The sequence below is a fragment of the Podarcis gaigeae genome, assembly GCF_964106915.1.
Source record: "Podarcis gaigeae genome assembly, chromosome: 3".
Classification (NCBI taxonomy): Eukaryota; Metazoa; Chordata; class Lepidosauria; order Squamata; family Lacertidae; genus Podarcis; species Podarcis gaigeae.
In genome coordinates, this window is record NC_139680.1 from 56,493,974 (window position 1) to 56,519,043 (window position 25,070).

At 42.9% G+C, this 25,070-nt stretch overlaps 2 protein-coding genes across 8 annotated transcripts in view; one reads left to right on the plus strand and one right to left on the minus strand.

Moving 5' to 3' along the window:
- Nucleotides 1-1,770, plus strand: part of TPD52L1 (TPD52 like 1) — a 35,295-nt gene extending 33,525 nt beyond the window's left edge. For all 4 annotated transcript variants that reach the window (XM_083731520.1, XM_083731519.1, XM_083731521.1 and 1 more), the window contains one exon: nt 952-1,770. In XM_083731520.1, the coding sequence (XP_083587646.1) occupies nt 952-1,083 (132 nt within the window). In that variant the 3' untranslated portion in view covers nt 1,084-1,770. The remainder of the gene's footprint in view (nt 1-951) is intronic.
- Nucleotides 1-12,166, minus strand: part of HDDC2 (HD domain containing 2) — a 43,519-nt gene extending 31,353 nt beyond the window's left edge. Inside the window, exons 1-6 of one of the 4 annotated variants that reach the window (XM_083731530.1) lie at nt 12,014-12,166; nt 10,524-10,645; nt 8,821-8,923; nt 6,338-6,406; nt 5,345-5,483; nt 505-779 (exon numbers count right to left, since the gene is read on the minus strand). In XM_083731530.1, the coding sequence (XP_083587656.1) occupies nt 727-779; nt 5,345-5,483; nt 6,338-6,406; nt 8,821-8,923; nt 10,524-10,645; nt 12,014-12,058 (531 nt within the window). In that variant the 5' untranslated portion in view covers nt 12,059-12,166 and the 3' untranslated portion in view covers nt 505-726. Of the gene's footprint in view, nt 1-504; nt 780-3,107; nt 3,259-4,575; nt 4,750-5,344; nt 5,484-6,337; nt 6,407-8,820; nt 8,924-10,523; nt 10,646-12,013 lie in introns of those variants that run through there. The other 3 variants (XM_083731529.1, XM_083731531.1, XM_083731532.1) reach the window with 3 other exon arrangements.
- Between the last annotated feature and the right edge of the window lie 12,904 nt (nt 12,167-25,070).

Below are 25,070 nucleotides of genomic sequence, written 5' to 3' on the forward strand. Positions count from 1 at the left end.
ATTGAAAAGATTATTTTAAACAAAATAACTTTTAAAAATTAAGCAGTGTTATAAAAGATACTGGCCTGAGTTGAGAAGTTAAACATATTTAAGAGTAAGTAAATGTCTGTGATCATGAAATGTCGTCTGGGAGACAGGGGGACAAGATTAAATCTGATTAAATGTGACAAATATGGTGCAGCCTAAGAGAATAAAAAAAATAATTGCCAGCTTGGTCACCACTAGCACTTGTGCCAAAGGCAAGATGGACTGCACTAAGTTCATGCTCTGAAATCCCCTTGCTTTTTCAATACAACTCATCAAGCTGTTAAGAGTTCATCCTGCCTTTATCAGAATCAAATACTTAAATAGTGCAAAGCACCACAGCATCATATACCAACTTTTATTTTATCTGAGCACCTAACCAACTAGCTTTGCTGTCTTCTCCCATGTTACTGATAACCAGCTAAATTCCAAGCTGGCATGGCATTTAGTTTACTCATAAACTGAGTGATTTCCCACATGTAAAGAACAATATAGATTTATTATGGTTTGAGTCAAATTACACAGAACAGAATGTATATTTGGAAGTTAACCTTGGGCAAATTGCTGCTGTTTCATATTCAACATTTTATTTTAAGCTTGCCTCTTACCTTTTTTGTGGAAGTCAGTACATATCAATACATTATTCTCAATCTGGCACTGACTTCTAGCATCTAGTACAAAGGGAACCATTTTAAGCATTCATTACCACCCTTGCCTTTGGTTAACACTATAGTTATAATCTGCTACCTTGAGAGCTGAGGAAACAAAAGACAACATGGAATTAACATGCTTCGCAACTGAGGTTACAGAGCCCCTTGAGTTATAATAGTCCTAAGCGTTTATTTGGCTTGAGAATGAAAAAGAAAATTGAGGCAAATTGTTTAGCAGAATGTTAGTTACTGACTGCCCTTGCTCATTCCCTTTCAGACAAAAGTTGGAGGTGCGAGCCATACCGGAGGAAGTTTTGAGGAGGTTCTCAATTCTGCTGCCCATGCCAGTGCTCAGAGTTCCACTGTGAGCACTCGACTCCCAGAAACAGAAGAGGAGCTTCAATGCTAGACTGAAGGGATGCTAATCATTCTCTCCATCCCATGTCTCGGGTCCAATTCACACATGAAGCCCTGTTTATTTTTGCTTCAGGATTGAGTATGACTGTATGCTGAAACATTAGCGTAAAGCAGGCAGTACCCAGAGTGAACCACAGTGATTTTTGTGATAAGCCAGAAATGATCGCTATCTGTTGCCATATACTATCCAGTTAACTCTTTAAGTATTTCTTTATGTGGTCACTTGCCTACATACATGATTGCATGGAAAAAAATAAGCGAGTCCTATTCTGGGGGAACAAGCTTGGAGTCTTAACTTCATAAATGCTTTCACACATCCAGCTTCTATAAGAAAGTTCGTCACTTTTGAAAATGGCTTTACCAATGTTGTACGCTTAGAGATTTGTCCATATGTGTATATATGTTATATACTGAAATTTTGAACATTCTGTTCAAATAATATATTGCTTAAATACTCACTTTTCAAATCTTTTGGTTTCGCTTCCTTCTCCTACCTGCTTCTGTCTTCAGCTAGTTTTATTTTAAAGGTCAGCTATTTCACAAGACATGCCATTTTGTCCTGAGGCACCAGCCTACCCACCCACCACTGTTCCACAGAGACTGTTCTTCCCTTTCTATCTGTTTTCACTGCCACAGTAAAAGTACTTATGTTTCTAATAAACAGTTTGCTTTTCCTCTAGTTAAGGAGTCTGTAAACTTGATTTTTCAGCATCAAAAAGCATATATGGGTGTGAAAGAGTTGGAGGATTTATATATTAAGCAGCTCTTAGCTACTGTCTACAAAAAGTACAATGACACTTTTTGCTGCCTTCCACAATAACAGGACAGCTGCATCCTTGAGGACTGTGTATGTGGGAAAAAACAGTGGCTGTGAGTGGAATGCCATTCACAGGATACCACTCTTGGAGGAACAGATGAAGAGGCAAAAATTACCCTTTTCCTGCTCTTTTAGGGGATTGGAAGACTTTCTGGAGCAGAGTGGGAGGTGGTGCTGGAAATCTCCCCACTACTTGGTGCAAGAAACCTTGCATGCACCTCAGGCCCATGCACAAACAAGAGCCTAAGAGGAAAAAGTAAGCTAAATCATCTGGTTTATTTGAACTACAGCATAAGTTAACTTGGTTCTTGACTTTCAAATTTTTGACAACTTTCAAATTTTACCCTAATTCTAGAATATCATGTAAGCTATATATTCTTGAAACTGCCACAATAGCTAAGCCTCTAGTATTATTTAAATTTGTATACCACCCTTCATCCAAAGATCTCAGGGCAGTTTGCAGCATAGTGAAAGGTAATGCTTAAACCAAATTCAGTGATTTCTGGTCTGAACTCTTGGGGCTTTTACTGGCTTTCACACCCATGAACTGGACATTGGGGGAGGGGACGTCTAGTATTGGTTTGCCTCATTTACTAAAACCTCCTCCTTTTATTCTAGATTTGCTGTGTTTGGTTCAATGGAGGGTGGACATTGCTGTAGGCTTTTTTGATTTGTACATGTTTCAATAAAGTAGACCCCATGAACAGCTTCATCAGATCTTGATATTTTGGGTTTTCATGTCCAAGCTTGCAAGGCAGCACTGTCTTCTCACAAGGAGCTCTCTTTTAGCATGTACACTGAGCCTATCTCAGAAGCAACCATAGAAACCTTTTTGTATCCAATTTACACATATGACTATGTTAAAAAATTGTCTAGTAGCACATTAGAGACCAACTAAGTTTGCTTCTTCTTCAGATATGCACACGAAAGCTCATACCAAGAACAAACTTGGTGCAACTAGACAATTCTTTAAAAAATAATAATAATAAATTCTTATATATTTCTACTGTGTCAGACCAACACGGCTTCTTACCTGAATTTACACATGTTACTGAACAGTGTGAAGGGCCCAGCTGACTCCTATAAAACTACTATCAACACCATATAGCCCTACTTTTTATTATTTTTCTATACAGTAATGTATTTAGTAAACGAATAGTATTCCAGTGGTAGTATACTGCAAAACCAAACACGCAGTAGAGATTTTAAAATAATTTATTATAGATACAGCTGAAAACATTTGAAAGGTGACTCAAGATGGACGATCTTTGTTTGCTGCATCTATGTTTGTATTTCTTTCTGTATTTATGGAAGACACAAGCTGGACTATTTCAGGGTGACTAAATTTTCCTGTAGATCAAGAGATCACCGTTAACATGTTTTCTCATTCTGCTGTGTACCAAGAATATAGCAGTGAGATAAAAGCACCTTCCTCAACAAGAAATGCTTGTTCTTGTTATGTTGGATAGGCTCTCATGTTTTATACTGAGCTGCTCTTACCCTATTATAGTTTTAGGAAGGGACATTTCAAAGTATGGAAACTTCCTGATGCTCATGCCCTGTGATTTCCTTAATCCTTGAAGCATCAGGGCATCACCAGGTGGCAGCATGAAGCAGCAGTGTGTAACATTCTTCCTGCCTTTCAAAGCAGGATTTGGGGACCATCAATGGTTCAGGAAACTTGGGGGGTGTCATGTGAAAGTGTTAGGTAGGCTGAGCATTACCAAAAACCAACAAGAGAATCAAAAGCAGTTAGTGATTCTAATGTGGACCTGCACTCCAACTGAGAAGGGGCAAGCTCACTATCTAAATGGACTCACCCCAAGTTTCATTCTATAGCAATTTCTATCTAATCTGCTTTTTGATGGAGGACTTCCCCAGGAGTCATAACTGGGGGGAAATAATGGAACTTCCTAGTCATTGTTCTGGCTCACAGACACTTTCTGAGTTCATTGTGTTGATAACGTCCCAAGGTGGTTCAGATGCTCAAATTATTCCTGCCTCTCCTGTAACACAAGTCTCGAAGCAGCTCAAATAAAACAATGGAATGCATCCAACTGCCATCATAGAAGTGGCACCTGCCAGTTCCCTGTGTGAGAGCGTCCATCACAAGGAGGAATTTCATCATTCCCAGAAGGACAAGGTGTAATTCAACCATAGCTGAAGTATACGTGCTTAACCCACTTGCCCACCAAGTGAATAGGCCGGTGAAGCCAATACTAGTCAAAACCATATTATATTGGGGTGCTTTGCATGATTGTGATCTTCAAAGCAAGTGGCAAATGAAAGGGTGTTTGAGACCAAGGGCTTAGTATTATTTTATACTGGATCTCTCTTCAAAACTTTTCTACCATTATAGTTATATACCATTATATATGTTAGGAGTGTGCACTGGCCTCTAAAATTTGCACTGCATCTCTATCTTTTTAAAAATTCCAGTCTGTTAACTCAGTCACTCTATGCTCTAAAAAGGACTCTTAACTCCCCCGTCTCGAAAAAAGCAGTTGAAATGTACAGACAACAGGCAAGCCTCCAGAATAGACTATGTTTGCCACATTGCAGACAAAAAGGTATAGAGGCTTTTCATTGGGGAAGCAAAAGGGATTTTATTTCCTCCACTGAACTGCAATTCTTCCCACAAAAAAACAACCCCGAGGTGCTCATCAGAATTAAAGAAAACCTTTACTAGGCCAGATAAAAGCCCAAAATTCCTAAGTAGAAAAATTTTGAGAGACGTAAGTAAGAGGAGGGCAACTGGCATGTGTTCTTCCTTGTATATTCTGTTTGTTAAGAACTCCACACCTTCCTTTCTGGTGCTTGTTTATGTCCTCCATTAAGGCCCTGCAATATGAGGCGGTTTAATGTATGATTAAAAAAAAAAAAAGCTTCTAACTTGTTTCTAAGAATCCTCCACTGCTGTGCTTTAATAGAAATAAAGTAAAACGTGGCGTTTTTCAGTGCTCTACAGGCAACATTTTGGCCGAGAGAAACAGAGCTGCAGGAAAACACAGAGCTGCAATACTCAAAAACAAGGGTCCCCTTGAGGGAACCCTGATCCAACTTTGGGGGGGGGGGGGGAGCAGTTACTAGCATTGTGCTTCAATGCAGGGAGCGGAAAAGCATCCCAAATCACCCCACTTTGCCTCATTATTCAGCCCTCGATACAGAGTCACTGCACACCCCTAATATATATTAATAGCAAACTTGGGTGCTGACTTCAGGCAGCTATGTAGCCAAAACAGTGCTACTAGAAAAAAAGAGCACCAAGGTTGAAAAGATTAGCGTGGGGGTGGGGTGGGGGAATTAAGATGGCATGTCTGGCTGTTTGGAACACCATTTTCCATTTACTCTGCAAATGTTTGTTGCAGGTTCCATTATAAAAATAATACCAAGCTACACAATGAGTGTTTAGAAAAAAAGGAGGGGGATGTCTTACCTGCCGTTGTATCATAGAAGTCCTGAAGTCTTCCAGGTTTTTTCTCTAACTCTTCATACTCCAAGGCTTGAAGTATCATCTCACATTGGTCCAGCTCTTTTACAAATTTTGCTTCTGCAGTTGACTGGTGTTCATATTCCTAATAGGGGTGTGCAAGGTGGTAACCCACTTTACTGAGAAGGAAAAAATCACAGAAAATGCAACTGTATGCACTGCTGTACAAGGGAAGCAGTTCATTTCTGAGCCCCCTGGTCTAACCCATGTGAAGGATTTCTAGCCAAATATTGAGAACTATCACTACGTGTTCATGAGTCCAGAAGCAATTCTCATTAGCTGCTGCTGAAGAGAGCATCAGCCAAACCAATACCTTCCCAACAGGTTTCTCGTAACACCTGAATAATGAAATGCATTCACTGCAGAACACAGGAATTTCCTACTGGTTAGACATGCTTGTCAAATACTTTCTTTTTCAAACCGGTTCTTGCTTTCTAATATGCCAGTTTCCTGTGGAGATCCATCCGCTTCCACTTTTGAGTTTTTACTGTTAAGCACACACCAGCTTCTACTTTGAAATCAAAACTACATGGTTACAACCATTTTTTTCTAACAACTGACACCCTGGATAGCTCAGTTGGTTAGAGTTTATCCTATGGCAGAAGTCACTGCAATAGTACAAAATATGTTAAGTCTCCTCAGGCAAACCTTACTCCAAACCACTCCCAAGTCCAATGCAGCTCGCCATGGCGTTCAGTTGCATGACAGCCCCACTGGATTTTATAAAAACAGGCAGGCAGCAAACTCAGAAAGCTGATTGTCTCCCTAGTGCCCCCTGTAACATATCCATATTTAGCTTGGTAGCCTGCTTTACACCAAGAATGCTTCCAAAAAACAGTAATTATTTAGATCTACAGTTGATGTTTAGTAGAGAGAAATACCTATTTAGGGGGGAAATGAATTTTAATATTTAAGCAATTTTAGATGTTTAAAACTTACTTCCCAGAGTTCATAAATTTCTTTTCTCAGCTCCTCAGACAGCACCTGGGTCAAATGTTTCATAGCTTCCTAGAAAAATAGAATCCTGCATTTTATTTGGTGTCACTCCAATATTGTTTCCCTGCTTTTGGCAGAGATGAGCTGCATTCTCTTGCTCTCACACACCTTGGCAGTGAAAACCTGCAAGGATTGGCCTTGGTGAATGTAAAAAGAATGTATCACACGCACACACCTCCCTCCATAATGGAGTTCATCCCTCATCATCTTAAGTACTAACCAAAAGAAGAAAATTATGCAAGCTATTAAGCAATCTGGTGCTTCTCACAACAAAGCAAGTGAGATGTGTTTCAGAGCAATAATCTGGAAATCCAAGCACTATGCAGGATACCCTCTTGCCAGCTTCTTCCTGTGCAACTAAAGGAACATCAAAAGCTTCAGTTCTGTGGAAGAAGTTCCCACAGCACTGCCTTTCCTGGAAACTGATGTAACTTATCACTGGTAGATGCATAAGCTACACAATGGAGCCCTCCCTTCCCACATAGACTCATGCTGCCTCAGCTCCTACGCAACAACAAAGGTGATATGGGAATAGCAGCATCAGATTTAGGGCGGTGCAGGTGGTTTCCCTGTACAGGAAGCCGAGCCGAGAGGGCACAAAATTGAGAAGATCCATTTATGGGTGCCAAATTCTGGCCTCACTCAGGAAGCCATATTACGAAAGATTTCCAAAGATCACCCCTGGGAAAGAGTTCATAAGGCTGTTGGTTGCTAACCTGGACATCCTGACTGTCCCCTTTTCAGCCCAGGCTGGACACTCTTATGAAAGCCACATGCCGGTGGTGTGTAGGGCCAAAGCCAAATGTGAATTTTATTTCTGCACAGTAGGCTGGTTTCTACACCCATTCGCACACCCCTCCCTACGCACCATCTAGGCAAATAATAGGCATGATCAGAATTCAAGGGCACATTGCAGCCAGGTAAAAACACTCAAGTGTTTGGGGGAGAGGAAGCACGGCCAGGTAGGGGTGCCCTTGGGGCGAGGGCCAGTCAGGGAGGCCGGAAGAACTGCATTTGCCCCCTTCCCAGCCTGAATTTCCCCACCCCTGCTTTAAAAGCCCTGAAGCAGTGGGAGAGGAGGCAGCTACTACAGGCCTCCTTGTCCCTTCTCCAATGCTCATTGCTCCCTATAGCAAGCAGGAACACAGTCTTGCCCAGCAGACAGCTTGTTTTCAACCTGTGTATAATTTATAAAGGGGTAAAGGAAGGAGCAAAGGATGACCTCTGGAGGTCATCAAAAAGCACCAATGCATATGAATGAGAGGGATCCACTATGCAAATGATTGAAACACCTGCCATTTTCACAGAATTGCACTGCCACAGATGGTGTGTGGTGCCCCTTACTTTAAATATTTCACATATAACAAGTTTATATCCCAGAGCCTTCTAGTCTTTACTGTCCTTTGACAAGTCAGCTACTGGCACAGAATGCCAATCAGTTTTCATGAGAGGTAGGAAGTTTTCAAACAAGTCACTTTCCATCTACTTTTCTCCTGACAGACAACTGAATGTCAGCTGATGACAGAGCCTATATGTTTGAAGCTTCCCTTCTAGAAAGAAAGGCACTATGGAATCCCACAAACTAGACTGCTTTTCCTGTAAGAAATATTTTCTTGTAAAATACAAGATTGTGCCCTCTAGTGACCGGTATTTTACACTACTCACCCTGAATCTGTTCAATGTCATTATTAGAGCCACTTCACAGAAACAAATTTGTCTTCAACTGGGTTGACAGAAAACATCAATGAAGTTTTAAAAGGTGCAAATTCAAACAACAGAAATCCTATGGAAGCTTTGTATCATGAGGCTGAGCCCTGCGTGTCTTTCCAACTGCATTCTACACAGGAAAAAAAAAGCCAGCCTCTTTTCAAGAGAACAAACGCCACAATGCAGATTACAGAAATGGCAGTATCCAAGTGTTAGCGGGGGACATTTTAACCTCCCTGGATGTGCCATTACTGACCTTAAGGTGGTCATACTGGAACAAAGGAACTTCAAAAGGAAACAGCAAACTGAAACTGCCAAATTACCATTATGAAGCAGTTCACTTGTGGACTGAACTGGGACAATAGATTTTTACAACACTACGTGTGCTGACTAACTTACCAGTTATGTGTGTTTTTTGTGACTGGCTTCTGTTAATAATGAAACTGACGTCTGTACTTTTCTGTATTTCCTTTCCTTCTGATCTCACTGCTAACAATCTCTTGCCTGTATAGATATTCCTGCAACGCAGGATAACACTTCATACATTTGATGAAGTGGGCTGTAAACTATCCATGGAAGTTTACGGCTTAATATTTTTGTTAGTCTTTAACTTTCTGCAAGACTCTTTTGTTCTGAGGATCTTTCAGACTTTACAGACTAATCTTGGTCCTTTCTTTTTTAGAAGTAGACCATCAAGCTACATGTGCCACCATACTGACCTCCTCTCGTCTGTGTTTCTCCTCTTTGGAAACATTGTCAGCAGGAGCAATGTCACCAACTATGCATTCAGCCATATCGTGAACCAGAGCTAACCGGATGCACCTGGGAAGCAGAAAATATTTAAAGACATGATTATTAAAAGGCAACTACGAAAGATAGTATTGTATAACAATCTCTGCATCCTGTCAACTTATTCTGCAATTCATTTTGGTTAGTGCAATTATATTTATTTCCTTAAATATCTATGTTAACCTTAAGTTTGGTTCCAATAAAAATCAAAAATAACAGCAGTGTAACATCCTATTAGGACCAAATATCAATTAAAATGTCACTTTCAGATAATAATAATAATAATAATAATAATAATAATAATAATAAAAAATTTATTTATATCCCGCCCTCCCCAGCCGAAGCTGGGTTCAGGGTGGCTAACAACAATAAAATAATACAACATTCTAAAATCATTTCATTATAAAATTAATTCAAATCAAATTGATGGCAACCATTGGACAAAGCTTCCAAATACTGTCAGAGGTCCCTTTATCTTTACCTCTTCAAGCTAGATGTAGTTCAAAATAAAGAGGAAAAGATGTTTTAGAGCTACAAATGTTTTAATCAGGTTCAGGTTCTGAAACATTTTTATTGGCTTCCTTCAACAGCAACAATAAGAAAATGTCTAGCCTGAAGAAGAGTTCTCTGAATCAAAAGCTTGCTCACTACTTTCTGAAGTTTTAATAGGTCATGATAAAAAGGTATTCGATGTAAGTAATATACCAACCTGACAATTTCAGTACTAAGCCTGGCAAAATAATTGCTATCACCAGTTAAATCGAGATTTAACTTTTGATTTTATTCTGCTTTTAAACCTGCCTGGATTTAGTTATTAGATGTTATAATCACAATATTGCACAGCTTTACATTACATATTAATTTACCCAGCAGAAGTTCTTCAATCATATTGGTGAATGTGAATTCCACTTTCCACCAAGAAAGAAACACATATTGGAAAGTTGACAATGAGAGGGGAGAGGAATACACCCTTGGGCTTAGACCTGGGCTACAGCTCTCCTTTATCTTGGGCAAGGCACTCTCTCAAATTCACACACACTCATTTTCGAAAATTAAGGAATGGCCTAAATTTCACATTATGGTATTTTAATATTGGCCTGAATTCAGCTAGCTGGTCCAGCTAGCAGAAGCCCACACAAGGACTTCTGCTAGTGTTTCTTCCCTCTTCTCCCTGTGCTGCCCTCAGATTGGCTCAAGGTGTGTGGATCTGCAGAACCCCCAGAATGGGGGAAGGGGGTTGTCAGGGAGAAGAGATTGTTCCATCAAGCAATCAGATATACTTGTGATGATGGAGCATTTTTAACAGCACAATTAAGCCACGATTATCAAATATTGTCAACCCTTTTTGACCCACCTAAATAATAGTTGCAGGAGTTGATGCAATCAAGCAGTATTAAAACAGCACTTCTATTTGTCTATTAATTGTGTGGTTTGGCAGTGTACAATACTGATGGTTCAGTGCTGCAAATAAACAAACAAACCTGGATCCAATGAGAAGTAAAATAAGACAGTTGCAACTAACTTGATCCCATCAAGAATGGAACTTCAGTGCAGCTACTTTTCACTAAACTGAAGCCACAATGTGCAGTCCCCCATATCCATTAAAGATACCCACTGCAATCAGTATACATACCTGTCTTTATTAAGTGCTTTATCTTCAGTTACCATAGCCATGATTGCCATCCTGTACATATGGTCTGAAACGCTCTCTGGATTTGCTACATTTCTGTATACCCAGCCAGTCCGTGGGACTCTCTAGTCAAAAAGAGTTTAAGCAATACTGTCAGGGGGGGGGGCTTGCATGCATCTTCTTTTTTTTATACCCAACTGCCATTTAGAAACGCAAGCTGCCACATTTAACAGACTGTTTGTTAGTCATGCTTACTGATTATAAATATTGTTAAAAGACAAAAAAAAAATCATTCCAAGGCACCTGTGCCCCTGTGCCCGGAAATAAAATATTTACTTCCTAGTTCCCCAGGTGGATACTTTTGTATACTGGGTGTGAAATGTTGAACTTTGAGAGATCCTGCCTGTATCCTATTAACGACTATCTTACTAAGCTTACTGCAAAGCTGAACTACTACCGGTAACTGCAGTCTTTAGGTTCTTCAAGGCAACAGAGGCAATTTATTAGGAAATCCACCAACTGCCATTTCCCCTTGCTTCTTTAATAAGCCCTCTCTGCTCTTCGGCCTTCTATTACTTGTAAACTACCTCACTGTCATTGCCGGCCAACTTTTCCTCCAGTGTCCCTTGGATTTACCACCATCCCCTTTTGCAACAGATTCCTTATTATTTCTATGCTATCCAGTCTCCAGGTTCCTAAACCAGAGTCAGAACACAGAAGTACTTCAGCCGGCTAAGAAGGTGACCAGGCGCAAGCATCGTATGCACCTTTGTACTAAGCAAGTCTAATCTAAGCAGAAGTGCGTGTTTAGGATTGCAGCCTTATCCTACGCAGGTCTAATTGTACATCCCACTGAGTTCAACAGGATTTGCTGCAGGAAAAATCTGCAAACTGCAGTCCTAACCCTGCCTCGGCCCAGTATACCTGAAGGTGCGTCTCCACCCCCATCATTCAGCCTGGACACTGAGGTCCAGCGCTGAGGGCCTTCTGCCTGGCTCCCTCGCTGCGAGAAGCAAGTTACAGGGAACCAGGCAGAGGGCTTTCTCGGTGGTGGCGCCTGCCCTGTGGAATGCCCTCCCATCAGATGTCAAGGCAATAAACAACTACCCGACTTTTAGAAGACATCTGAAGGCAGCCCTGTTTAGGGAAGGTTTTAATGTTTGATATTCTACTGCATTTTTAATATTTTGTTGGAAGCAGCCCAGAGTGGCTGGGGAGACCCAGCCTAATGGGCGGGGTATAAAGAAATAATTCATTATTATTATGCTTACTCAGAGGTACGTCCCACCGCATTCAATGGGACTCACTCCCAGGTAAGTGGGGTTTGGACTGCAGTCTTAATCGACGCTTAAATAAGGGGGTAAGGAGATGCGTGGGGGTTTTCTGCAGCAGCCCCTTTGGGGAACGATACCGCGAAGATGGGCAAAACTGGTGCATTGACGCCCCCCACCCCCGCATTTGCTCTCGACCACCCAGTCGGGGTCTCTGCTCACCTTCAGTTGCCCCACCAACTTCAGAAACTGCAGCAAGCTGCCCATGGTGCTGACTGCCAGTGCAGGAGCCTCGAGGCGGCAGGAGCTGCAGCCTCCCGCCTGCCTACCCAAGAGCGGGTGGGGAGGAAGTGACGACACCACAGGCTCGGCCCTTAGGTTCCTGCGCCACTCGGCTGCTCATTGGCCAGCTGCGCAGGTCGGCGACGCGTCACGGCCTCGAACGCCGGCTAGCCTATGGACACGCACGCGTGAAAGCCTTGGTCGTGGGGATGCGCGCGAGGCGTCCTCTGCACCGGTTCTGCCAGCCCGAGCCCTTCGGAGGTCTCTTTGGCTTCTCCTCTCTAAGGATATAGGACGTTGTTTTCAAAAGCAGGAGTTTCGCTTCCCCTCCTCCCTCTCGAGGGTGGGAAGCAAAGCGGAGTCTGAGGCAGCCGCCCCCACTTTCCTTCCTTCCTCCTCCTCCTGGTTTCTGTAGATATTTCGTAGCATGTGGTTAAACCCTTGCGAGTCCACAGCAAAAACACCCAATGAAGTAAAGCATGTGCATAATTTTGCTGAAGTTCCAGGTGTGCTCGAGGTGAAGCTGCTGGGGGGAGAATCGTGTTCTTGGCGCGTATAACCTAAGGTTACCAGACTTTTTTCAATGACTTCGAGAACGCATTAATTAATTAATTAATTAATTAATTAATTGCTACACATTTGGGACCTTGATTCTTCAGCGATGGCAGTGGCAGAGGGGTGGCTGCAGCCTCGACCTCAAAGCAACTCGTTTTCCCTTCCTCCGAGGCGTCTATCTCCAGTCTCCATGAGGCTGGGCAGCCCCTGAGTTGTGGTTCTTTGGTGATGGTGGTGGGGAAGCGGTGCGGTGGGTCAGGCATGGAAGGCAGAGAAGAAGGGCCGAGAGTGGGCGGTGGATGCCTCCCTTCCCATCGGAACACCGCCAATCCCATTCCTACTTGCCTGCAAGCAGGAGGGGGCGGGCATCCCTCAGCTGGGAAAGGAGGCTTCACTCTAACAACATACAAAAAGGACTGTTTTACCGTTAATTATTTCTTACATTGGCACAGCGCCTCCTACTGTGATAAAAAAGGAACTGCCCGAACGCACCCCATTACACTCTCGGTAAAAAGAGAAAAAAGTATTTTAATTTTTGCATTTTAGCCTGATATAAATATTGGATTCCCAGCGCTGTGTTTAAAACGCCAATTGTATAAAGTAGACAGAAGAGGAAGAAAAAGTTGCCGCAAAAGGGAGAATATTTATGCAGCACATTGCACTCCCATGTAGGCACCCATCCAAATACAGACCGGGACTGTTTCTGCTTAGCAAATGGACGACTACATGCGCACTGCAACGAAGCCACAGTGTTTTACGCGAGAGAAGTTTGTTCTGTGGCATATTTAAGTCCTTTTGTCTTCAGCGAGTTTTCCCACCAAGTTCTTAACAAAGTAATGTTAATAGCACGCCAAGTATAAGAACATTTAATTAGGAAACAAGCTCCGCCACAATTCAAGCCCCTTAAAAAAACACACCCACCCGTGTTGTAAGTCAACACACGCTTGGAAGACCATATAAAATATGCAAAGGGTTTGGATAGATGGATTTTATTTCTATGCGACTTTTCATTCAACAGATCCCAAAGCGACTTACAAACAAATAACAGCAACATGGCAAAATACAATCTTACTGTAATCTTACTGTGCGTTTAAATACCCATACAAATAATGCATGTAGCATTACGTGAATTGGGAATTACCTGAGCGCACAACACTCTTAGTACTTTTTTTTTTTTGCATTTTAGCCTGATGAACAAAATCGAATATGCAGAGAGTTAGGGTGCAGCAAAAGCAGGGGTGGGTGTGTGGAGGATGGCCTTAGCACTTGTGCATGTGGGGCTCGTGATCTGCCCAGAAGTTTGCGGTTCTTACAGCAAAACCGGACTGCCATGCAACCGACATCAGTTGCTGAAAAGAATAATTAACTACGAACACGCCCCTCAAAAAATTGGGTTCCCCTCCAAACCTGTGCAAGCCTTGCTGAAAGGCAGGAAAGCTCCTTAACCCACCCATCGCCCAGCCCCGGGGGGGGGGGGGTTAGCTGCCAGTCCTTCCTGCTGCCGCCGCCTAGTGAAGCAACTGAGTCATTTTTTTACTCTGTGGCTTTTTTCCGCCGATGTCCACGGGGGGGGGGGCGGGCAGTCAGCTGTGCTGCGCTGCCTTGGAGCCCTGTTTCCTCCGGTTTTGTTCCCTGGAGCCCCCCCCCCCCAAAAAAAACACACCTCCCTGGAGGCCCTACTGGGCTGCCTCAGCTGCCTGTTCCCCTCTGTCTCTCCTGCTGCTGGACAGCAGCAGAGCCCAAGGCAGGGCCTTGCACGGTGGGGTGGGGAGGGTGTGGGGTGGCAGCCAGCAGTTAGGGCTGTCAAGGGTGATGCTTGGCTTTCCCAGAGAATTCTTCCCTTTGTGTTATTCCCCGCCCCTCTGATTATTATTTATTGCATACATATCCCACCTTCATCTCCAAGGAGCTCAAGGTGGCTCCATGATCCTCTCCTCCTTCAATCCCCACAACAGCCCTGTGAGGTGGGCATAGGCTGAGAGGCAGTTCCCGGCCCAAGGTCACCCCAGTGAGCTTCATAGCCCAGAGGGGATTTGAACCCTGGTCTCTCTCATGTCCTGGAGACCCACACTCTAACCACTACATCACACTGTTGTGTCTTCCTCGGGCTTCTTCTCTCTACCGTCTGGGCCCAAACCTCACCTAGAGGCAGGAGGTGATGAAGTAAAAGTGGCTCGGCCTCCTTCTCTCACACACTCTGGGGTAGTAGCTGCTGCTCTTCCTCCTTCTCCCGTTTGCCGCTGGCGCAGATGCCCACAAGGAGGCAGAGGACAGTGGCGCTGAGCAGTAGGGGAAAGGGGACGGCTGCCCAGCAGTAGGTGGGGGACTGTGAACAAGTGTATGCAGTGCCAGTTTTACTGTAAGGACTGGTCAACTTCTGCCAGGTCATCGTCCCACATGGAAGCGCTCCTGTAGATGCTGAGGTCCTTCACAGAGCCTCTTTGCTGCTGTAACCACTGCTCTGTAACCACCGCCTTGTCCATTCCCATTTGCACCCCTGCTCAGCTCACCCAGAGGGATTTTGCATGTTTGGGAGAAGGAGAGTGAACAGGCAGCAACCAGGAGGAGGAGGAAGAAGAGGACCTGCTCTGTGCAGGGGTATGGCAGCCTGATGATGAAAATGGCCTATCACCAGGGCCAGCCCAAGACATTTTGGCACATGAGGTGAACCACAAAATGGAACTTCCCTTCCCTGCCAGAGAAGAAGGGGTGGCTTAAGATCTACATCAAAAACAGGGGAGGGGGGATTGCCTGCTGATCAAGATGACCAAGGTGGATCTCCACAGTCTGCACAGCTATGAGAGTGACATCCCATAAAGACTTATATGGGGATTTGCTGCCCCTGTGGATGCTGTTGTACAAAGCAGTCACCTTACCATGCCTTACAGGTGGACCAGCCCCATCTATGACACTGCACTAGGTCCTGCTTTCTCTCAGAGATGCAGCTCTTTGAAATGAGGCCCTTCTTCGTGTGCCTCCTCCGTGAGAAGTAGGTGGGTGGGTGGTGACAATAAGAGAACGGCCCTTTTCTGTGGTGGCTCCCCGTTTGTGGAACGTTCTCCCCAGGGAAGCTGGCCTGGCAGGCAAAAACATTTCTCTTCTCCTACCTAGGCCTTTTCCTAATTAAGTAATCTATGGCCTTTCAAACTGTGAAGGGGTATTGCTTTTATTTGTTACTATGGGGTTTTTTATTTTAAAAAATGTAAACTACCCTGTGCTCCTTGGATAAAGAGCTGTATAGAAATTTAATAAATTATAATAAATAAATTAACCACCTGCTATGACAGACATTCATAGGTAAGAAAGCAGTTATCTCTCACAGTGGTTGTGAACAGGAGTCAAAGCCTGGGACCACAAAGCAGCAGGGTTGAAATCTTGGTTGTCACAAGATGAGACTAGTGCCCGTCAGTAAATAGGAAATGCAGTCCTGGCTGTACCATACAGCTGTTGCATCTAAGCCCTGACCAGTGTCTTATGAGCCTTGTACACAAGCACTCTGCACTCAGGAGGGTGAATTGTGGGTGAGGAAGAGTAAGTTCTTAACAGCTGGAACACAGGTGTAAATAAATAAATGAAACTTTGCTTCTGTGAATCCAAAAGAGGGCTAACTCTTTGCGCTTTGGAGGGCTGAAGTTCTCCTTGCGGTGGAGACAAAAGATGATGAAATACCACATATAGCCAGCAGGAGTCAGTGATTGCCATGTAGTCTCCCATCCAACATTTTTGCTATTGTTGATTCTGCTTAGCTGAAAAAAGCACCACTGGGTCACTGCCACCAGAGCTATACGTGGAACCCCGAGCGAAGCTTGTCTTATTTTGTATTTGATTGCTTTTCTCTGTATACTAGGTCACCTTCTGTCTGCAACGTTGCCAAAACAATACTGAAATAATAATAATGATTTTATTATCTATACCCAGCCACTGTGTCTCCAGCCGAGTCCGTTTCCTTGAATAGCAGCGTGGGTTTCCATTCGATTTAATTAACGAGCCTTGTTTGCTAGCGTGAGCACCTTGATCCCCAGGCACACCGACTCAGAAGTTAGCCCCCCACCCCACCCCCAGGTCCTGTGCACCCCCGTCCCCAAGGAAGCCGGAGGTCCGCCCCCCCCCCGGGAACAATCAAAGGGGGGTGGACGGTGCAAATGAAGCCCAGTAATAATACATTTTGCTCATCGGGCATTGGCCTGGAAGGTGCATGAATGCTGTGGATGATTCATGGAAGGAGGCTTGCTCCCCTCAACCGTTCAACCATTTAGCACAAAAGCAAAACAAAAGGGGATTGTGGTCTTTTAATACTTCTCATTTGATGTGCGGAACAGAGTTTCTGCTGGGTGTTTATGGGTTCGGGCCATTCTCCTTGGCGACGGCAGGTGGCGCTCTTTGCCCACAGGCTGCTGCCTCGAAGCCGCTGGAGCTGGAGACGCCAAAGGGGTCCAGCGCTGTCCCTGCGGACCGGATTGGCGCAGCTGCATGTCAGCACCTCTGTCTTTTTCTCTTTCTTTTTTTGTAAATCGACAATGTTAAAAACATAATTATCACCGTCTGTAATTTTCTGTGTTTTATTTCCTTCCGACCTCACTGTTTACAATTCTTTCTTCCTCCAACCGTGCTTAGGGTTGCCTTTGGTCACAGTTGACTGTATTCTTGGCAGATATTTTATTTTGTATTTTTGCTGCCATTTCTTTTGTGATCAAAGCCTTCTGAATTTAAAGGAAAGGCGGTGTATAAATATTTTAGATAAATAAATAAATGTGCCTGCAGCAGAGGATAGCATTTTATGCATCTGATGTTGTCCACAAAATCTTACGCCACAATAAATTTCAGAGTCTTTAAGGTGCCACAAAACTCTCTTTTCTTTTTGCCAACAGAACAATTCATTATCATGATGAATTCTGTCATGGATTGCTGCCTGCTTAAAAAGTATCACGACCTTCCGCTGTGAGACAGAAGGAATATGACTTTTTTGTCTGGTTTCATGGGAGCATCAGCTAGATTCTAGTATATGTCAATTCATTTTACATTAGATTACCTATCAAGGAGCTAGGAACAGTTTGTGCCTGCTTTATGTCTGCTCTTTTTGTAAAAAAACCAAACCCACACCATTGGCAATATAAAATACAATGAATATGTATATATAATAAACGCACACAAACACATTCTGGTCTGCTTTGCATGCCATGGTGGCATTGCTTTCAAAATAGATATACTGTTAAGCACTGGATTTCTGCAGGATAAATTTAATTTAATTACAGTGATCTGCTGAATAATTGCTTCTAATATGGATCCTCAAATATGATATCCATGTCTTAGGTTTGCTGAGCAAGAGAAAAAGATTTTGGGGTGAGCAAGTCAGTGAAACTTTTTAAGTTCACAGTATCTAGTACAGTACACTTCTGGAACAACTAGTCAATATTTTTTCCTGTTAATGTTCCTTGTGCCCAAATTGAAAACCCTCAATAGAAGCTGATTTTTCAGTGACGAGTAAAACCAAAATAATGCTCCACAGAATGTTGTTTTATAATTTAAAGAATACATTTGTTCTATTTCTTTGGTTGGTGGGGGAAAACTGGACAATGAGATCCAGAACTCAGGTGACAAATCATTAGAATCTCAAATGTATATGCATATTTTCTAAAATGTTTTTGTATTTTCAAACACTTTTCAAGGTCAGTGGGGGGAAGGGGAACTTAATGACACTGCTTCTCTGCAAGAGCAGTTTGTAGCAAAACAAGTCTGTTATCCACTGGTTCAAACTGGGCCTGATATTTGACATTCTCTGTTCTGACTTAAATAAAAATCTCTTGACCAGTTCATCATAAATACTCAAGTATAGCCACATGAATGCACAGCAGTTTCTTTAAAAGGTGGTTTTGCTTATGGTTTATAGTGCTGCTATCCTTTCAGAAGTCTGGATGTTTTGAAATGCAAAGAACCCCTTTTTTTTCATAGCAGAAGATCAAATAATGCTAAGCAGGCAGTGCTATAATCCATCTATTCAACTTGTCTCTTCTCATTTGGAAGGTCCTTCTCATGCAGGATTCCCTGGATTTTAAGCTGTTTTTTCTTAAAACTGCATCAGGTCCCTTCCCATCTCACCTAGAAATTGTATAAAGAGGAGGGTACATTTTCTTCCTTCTGCTGGTCATTACAAATTGCACCCTCTTTGTATAATGAAACAATGTAAACTCCACCTAGTCCCTAGAGTACCAAAAAAATCAAAAATTAGAAACACCACTCAAGCGATTTGCTTGTTGCTCGAAGGACTAGATGTCACTCTCTGTGGAATAGCAGCCGTTTTGCATTTCTTTTTTCCAGGACTTGCTGTAAAATTGCAGCTGTAACACATTTCTGGAGACCCTTTGCTCCTTCCCCAATATTGCCACACAGTGACGGTTTGGAATGCTTCCTTTCCTCAGCCTCTTTGAGCTTTTAACCTTCATTCTTCAGCATTCTCCACCAGCAGTATATTTTTCATTGGCAATGTGAGGGTTACTAATGATCCCATGCAACATACAGACCGATAGCATCTTTGCACAAACCTGAAACTTGTTAGGGTAGCACAAACTTTCAGCCACAAGAAATGGGACAATTTTCACTTTGATGGCTTACTTTAAAACAGTAGGGTTGCCATCATTTATTTCTATATTGGCCTTGTTCCAGGGCTTTTATCAGCAAGCAGTCACTTGGAGCGACTTCTGTGTGGCTCAGCTCAGGGACCGTAGTGCTCCCTTGCTTCCAAAGCTCAGGAGGTTTTCTTGACTATGACCTCTGGGATAGTTAAGGAACTGGACAGTTCCTTAAGAAGCAGCTTTTTGAGGCTTTTGCACAGATCTCTCTAGGGTGTGATTATCCTTTGGGCTTTTGAAGGGAAGGCTGTTTTACAAATCTGCTCAACACAATTCAACATGAACCCTGAAGCTTGTGAAAATGGACTCTGCGCTTATGTCAATACTTGCCTTTCTCATGAAGTTGCTATAGGAACAAGTAGAACTGTCATAGCATTTTGGGGCAATGCTGGCATCACCCTGAGCGAGAAATGGGCCTTGGCTTTTCTGTCCAAAAAAAAGCTTTCCGCTGACATAAACTCAAGAGGCACAATTCTACTTTTTGATCCTCATTTGTTTGCAGGGAGATTAGACAATGTCGTCTGTTTATTGAGCATTCATTCTTATTTGTCTGTGGGGAGGTTAGAAGATGGTGAATCAAAGCAGGTCAGATCCCACACTTTCCAGGAGATTTTCTTGTCACTTTCCATATTACAAAAAGTCTGAACTTTGGGGGAAGTAAGTTTGTTGTGCAAGAGCTTCAAATCAACTATAGGTGCACAACTTGAATTGAATCCCATCCAAAAAAATTGGCAGTCTGGAAATGCCCATAATGAGATAAACACTTTTAAAACAATAGATTTTTTTTCTTCATCTTTTCCCAATTAAAATTTTAAAAAGTACATTTTGAAAGCAAATTTTGAAAGCAAATAGTACCTTTTTTAAAGGGTGTGGCTAGAGGGTCATACTGGATCATCTGAATATGGGGGTATGGAGTAAAACCAATGAAAGCTCTAAACCAAAATGAGCGAGGACAATGTTTGTTGGAACTGTTGGGTTGCAAGTGGCTGACTAGATTAAAATCCTAGAAAGAAGTAAAAATTCCTGAATGAGGAGGCAATCATGTCTGGCTGCTGCCTGGTGGAGGCTGTTGACCTAGTCTTGTAAATTGTACTTGTAAGGTCATTTCCTTCCCCGATTAGATTTTTTTTTAAAGCCGCCAATGTGAGTATGTCAACATGGAGATTTCCTACTGTGCTGATTTTTCCTTTTAATGATAAATGAAAAGCTGAGCTTATACACAGATGCAGACATATCTCAACCTCAGTAAAATATGTGGACCCTAGAATCAAGGTTATTTAAAGTATTCCTTGTGTAATCTGCTCTGCCCTTCTGTTCAATGAAGGGTTTTTGATGCAGTGGATGCCTCCACTAATGGAAGAAGAGGGGAGGCTGTTTCTGTGTATTCTAGAGTTGCCATATTTCAAGAAGTAAAAATCCATTGCAGCTCCCAGCACACACCCTGGAAAATTGGCTTCAAAGGGTTGGGGGCCCCTCCAGAGCAATGCGAAAGGTGGCATGGAGAAGAGAGAATTGGCAAAAATGGGTTCCTCCTCCTTTTCAGTTAGTGGGGGCTTCCAGTGGATGAAAGGCCCTTTTGGGAGCTCACAGACACCAGCTGGGTCCTACCTTGGCATCTGCATACCCTGCACATTTCTCTGATGAAAATAGGGATGTCCTAAGGAAAAGTGGGAAATTCTGGGATCAAATAAGAAACTGGAACAGCTTCTGTAAATCTGGGTCTGTTCCTGGAGAACAGGGACACTTGGAGGGTCTGCAACTGATGAGCAAAGGGAACTTTCAGCGACCTCCTAAAGAATCAACTAGTAAAGGTAAAGGGACCCCGACCATTAGGTCCAGTCGTGGCTGACTCTGGGGTTGTGGTGCTCATCTTGCTTTATTGGCCGAGGGAGCCATCGCACAGTCCTAGGATCTGTGGTTTAACCCACAGCGCCACCCGCATCCCTAAAGAATCAACTACATGGGCCTAAATCCATATCTGGAGAATTAACTGCATTTGGGAAAGGGGCAGTTGTGCCACACATTACAGTACTACTGCCCATGGCACTTACACATTCCCATTCCGTACAGCAAGCCCCATGGTAAAGCATATGTTGCTTAGGAGATGTGTTATCTCTGTGAGATGTGGCAGGGGAGGAAAGGGAGGGGAGGGGGATGCCTAGATTGCCAGACAGTGTTTTGTGAGCATCTGTTACTTATAAAAACAAAACATTGTGTCCAGTTTGTAGAGAGCACTGCAGAACGTACTGTAATTCCCCGTGCACAGAAAGCATATCTGCTTTTATTTCATGTGAGAATAATTCAGAACAACACTTTTATCAGCATTCATCAGCAATAAAACAGCAGTGCTTATGTGGCTTACTGTCAAGTACATGGTGTTATGATATATGCTCCCAGCAGCCAGCAGTGAATTGCCCGGAAATGTACCTCATTGAATGTGTAAAAATCCGTTCTAACTAAATATCAAACTGAATATGATGGAAATAAATCAAGGACATGTGAATGGGCACCTTTGGTCATGAGCTGCTCTTCTTCTTTTCTAAATTTGAGATTCTTGGCTGTCACTTTTGTGAAGGAAAACCCTCTCATTCCAGAATGTGAAGAATATCACATGCTAAACTTATCATAGTAACGCTTAAAAAAACCCCAAAAACTTAACTTCTACAATGTTCTTTAGAGCAACCAAGAGGAAGACTTAATAAGATTTTTGTCAAGTGTATTCACAATGGCCAAACAGGATGTATTAAAGGCTGGTTATTAAATATGAATATATGGATGACTTTGAACATTGTTGTATGTAATATATATAATCGTAACCTTCATACTTGGGCCCTAGGTCCTGGCTGTTTTACGCTTATTGTAGCAATCCTTGTCAAAGTTTGGTTGGAACAGCAATCTTACAAATGAGGATTATTAGGTTGGGTATTAAGCACCCATTAACTTCCAGACAACCCTCTTACGAAACTTCAGAGCGGTGGTAGCCAATATGGTTCACTCCAGTCTCCAGATGTTGTGAGCTACAACTTCCATCATCTCTCACTGTTGACCATGATGGTTGGTGCTGGTGGGAATTGTAGTCTATAATGTGGGGAGAATATCACATTAGTTGCCTCTGCTTTAGAGTCTTTGGGTGTTCAAAGCAATCCCAAGAATGGTAAACAACTGTGGCACACACACATATACACAAAGGATAGCAACAGCAGTTGACTGTGCTTGCCATGGTTTGAAGAAACCACGTTCCAATTATCAATCATCAAGCAGTGGGTGCTTAGCTTTTGAACGGCTAGACTGTTTTCAAGCATTTCAAGAGAGCTGTGCCCTGTTTTCGCCTAGCTCTGTCTGCTATCTCTCCTCTCTTCCCAACTACTCCAACCGGTGGGCATAACACATTTGGTAAGTGGCCATTAAAAAAAAAAAAGTTTCCTCAGTGTACCAAATTTTTCTTCCTATACACAAAGATCCCAGAATATATTTCAAGGCTCTTGGCAGACAAATGATTCCGCCAGAAGGAATTTATATTTTGATAAACTGGCACGTAGATGTCTTGCATTACAGCGTACCTCATGTACTGACAAGTCACAGTGGTGACATTCAGAAGATTATGGCAATGCTTTAAGAATGATTCAACATGAATCATATCCATTGCTTGCACTTAACTTAACCAGGCAAATGCAAGCAGTGACACAAAGCTCAAGCTGAAAAGCATTTGGTGGCATTCATAATTGCTTAAGATAATAGGAATTGGCTGACCTTTAGGCTAACTAGTGACCAACAATCCAAGACATTATAAAATCTTCTCCATCTGACTTTGAGTAACCCAGCCTGTTTTTAAGCAGGACTGGCTTTCTACAAATCATGTCAGTACAATTCCTCCTTCCTCAAAGCATCTTCTGGAACTTTTGTAAAAATTGCCAAACCAGACCTGACAGCTTAATGACAAGAGGCTGATGAGAGATGATGAGCATGTTGGTTAGATTATCTTAAATTAAAATAATTTCTGGGGTATCTTCTGACTCTATGGTCCCCTTCTAACTTGCTTTACTTGTTCCTTTGTAAAGAAATGGCTTATTTTGACAACAATCCTAATGGAGTTCCATCAGTGTTCCATAGCAGTAATACTCCGTAATTTAGGTTAACAAATGTGTTAATTCTATTTTGTTGTTGTTTAGTCGTTTACTCGTGTCTGACTCTTCATGACCCCATGGACCAGAGCACGCCAGGCACCCCTGTCCTCCACTGCCTCCCACAGTTTAGTCAAACTCGTGCTGGTAGCTTCGAGAACACTATCCAACCATCTCGTCCTCTGTCGTCCCCTTCTCCTTGTGTCCTCCATCTTTCCCAACATCAGGGTCTTTTCCAGGGAGTCTTCTCTTCTCATGAGTATTGAAGTCTCAGCTTCACGATCTGTCCTTCCAGTGAGCAGTCAGGGCTGATTTTCTTAAGAATAGATAGGCTTGATCTTCTTGCAGTCCATGGGACTCTCAAGTGTCTCCTCCAGCACCATAATTCAAAAGCATCAATTCTTCAGTGATGAGCCTTCTTTATAGTCCAGCTCTCACTTCCATACATCACTACTGGGAAAACCATAGCTTTTACTGTACTGACCTTTGTTGGCAAGGTGATGTCTCTGCTTTTTAAGATGCTGTCTAGGTTTGTCATTGCTATTTTACTGACTGCCAAACAAGATGTGATCAAATCTCCCACTGTCCTTTGCTTTGCTTCAGAGCAGCTGTGGGGAGCAGGGGGTTGGGGTGTTAATTTGGTCAAAGAAGTGCTTGGGAAGGAGGGTCCAACTTGATCCACTTGTACCATTTACCCAATTTACTGTGCTTCTGGATAGTTGTTTATAGCTAAATATCAGTCTTCTGCGAGGCCTATGAATTAAACAAAACAAAACAACCTGCCACCCCCCAATGAAAATGGATGCTGCCTCACCCACCACCAAAAAGCATGCCTCCATTTTCCCCATAGAAACCAGGGGCTGCTAATGGTATCTCTTGTGCACTTCCTGTGCATTATGCAAGGCTACAAAAATGGCTGCATGCATACGCAGAACAAGAAAGGGGTAGTGAAGGGTGAAGGAACTGGGATTGAGCAAAGGGCCAGAGAACACAGCTCATAAATAGTCCATCAAAGTGCAGTCAGGAAACAGTGGGATACATATGAAAAACCTAAGACTAAGAAGCCACCCCCAACATGGGTGGTTGTGCACCAAAGATACAGATTTAAACCCCCCTTTTGTGACATAACCCCTATCTGGAAGCACTCCAAACCAGGCCCCCAAACTGGGACTCATTCCAAGAGGGAGGACAGACAGGTATCCGTTTTCTTCAATAGCAGTCTGACTATTACTTAGTTATATTTACAAGCACTTATTCTTATGGGCTACAGTAAGATTGCATCCTCTTGTTCCTTTCCGTTTTACTTTGCTTTAGGGCACTGTTGGGAATTCCATTCCACCCTTGCTGCAGATATGTGGGGTTGTTACATGTCACATGTCTGTTTACATTCCAGCACAGATTGCTGGAGTCCCGTGAATGGAACATCCGCTCTGTATTGCTTTTGTTTTCTCTCTCTCCGAGAAGAACAACAAGGAGAGAAGCCATCTTTTCTTTGTCCTGATTTATGTACAATAAACGTAGTCCAGTATCCATGCCTTGAGCCAGATTTGTTGTGTATTTACTCTGCTGAGTAATGTGTGCTCATGCATGTACAGCAGTGTGAGTCGCGGACGCACGTCGGAGGATGACTGATGGATCTCCGCAGCGGCAAGGCTAAGAAGGGAGATGCTCCGGCTGGGGCCAAGCCAGCTGGCT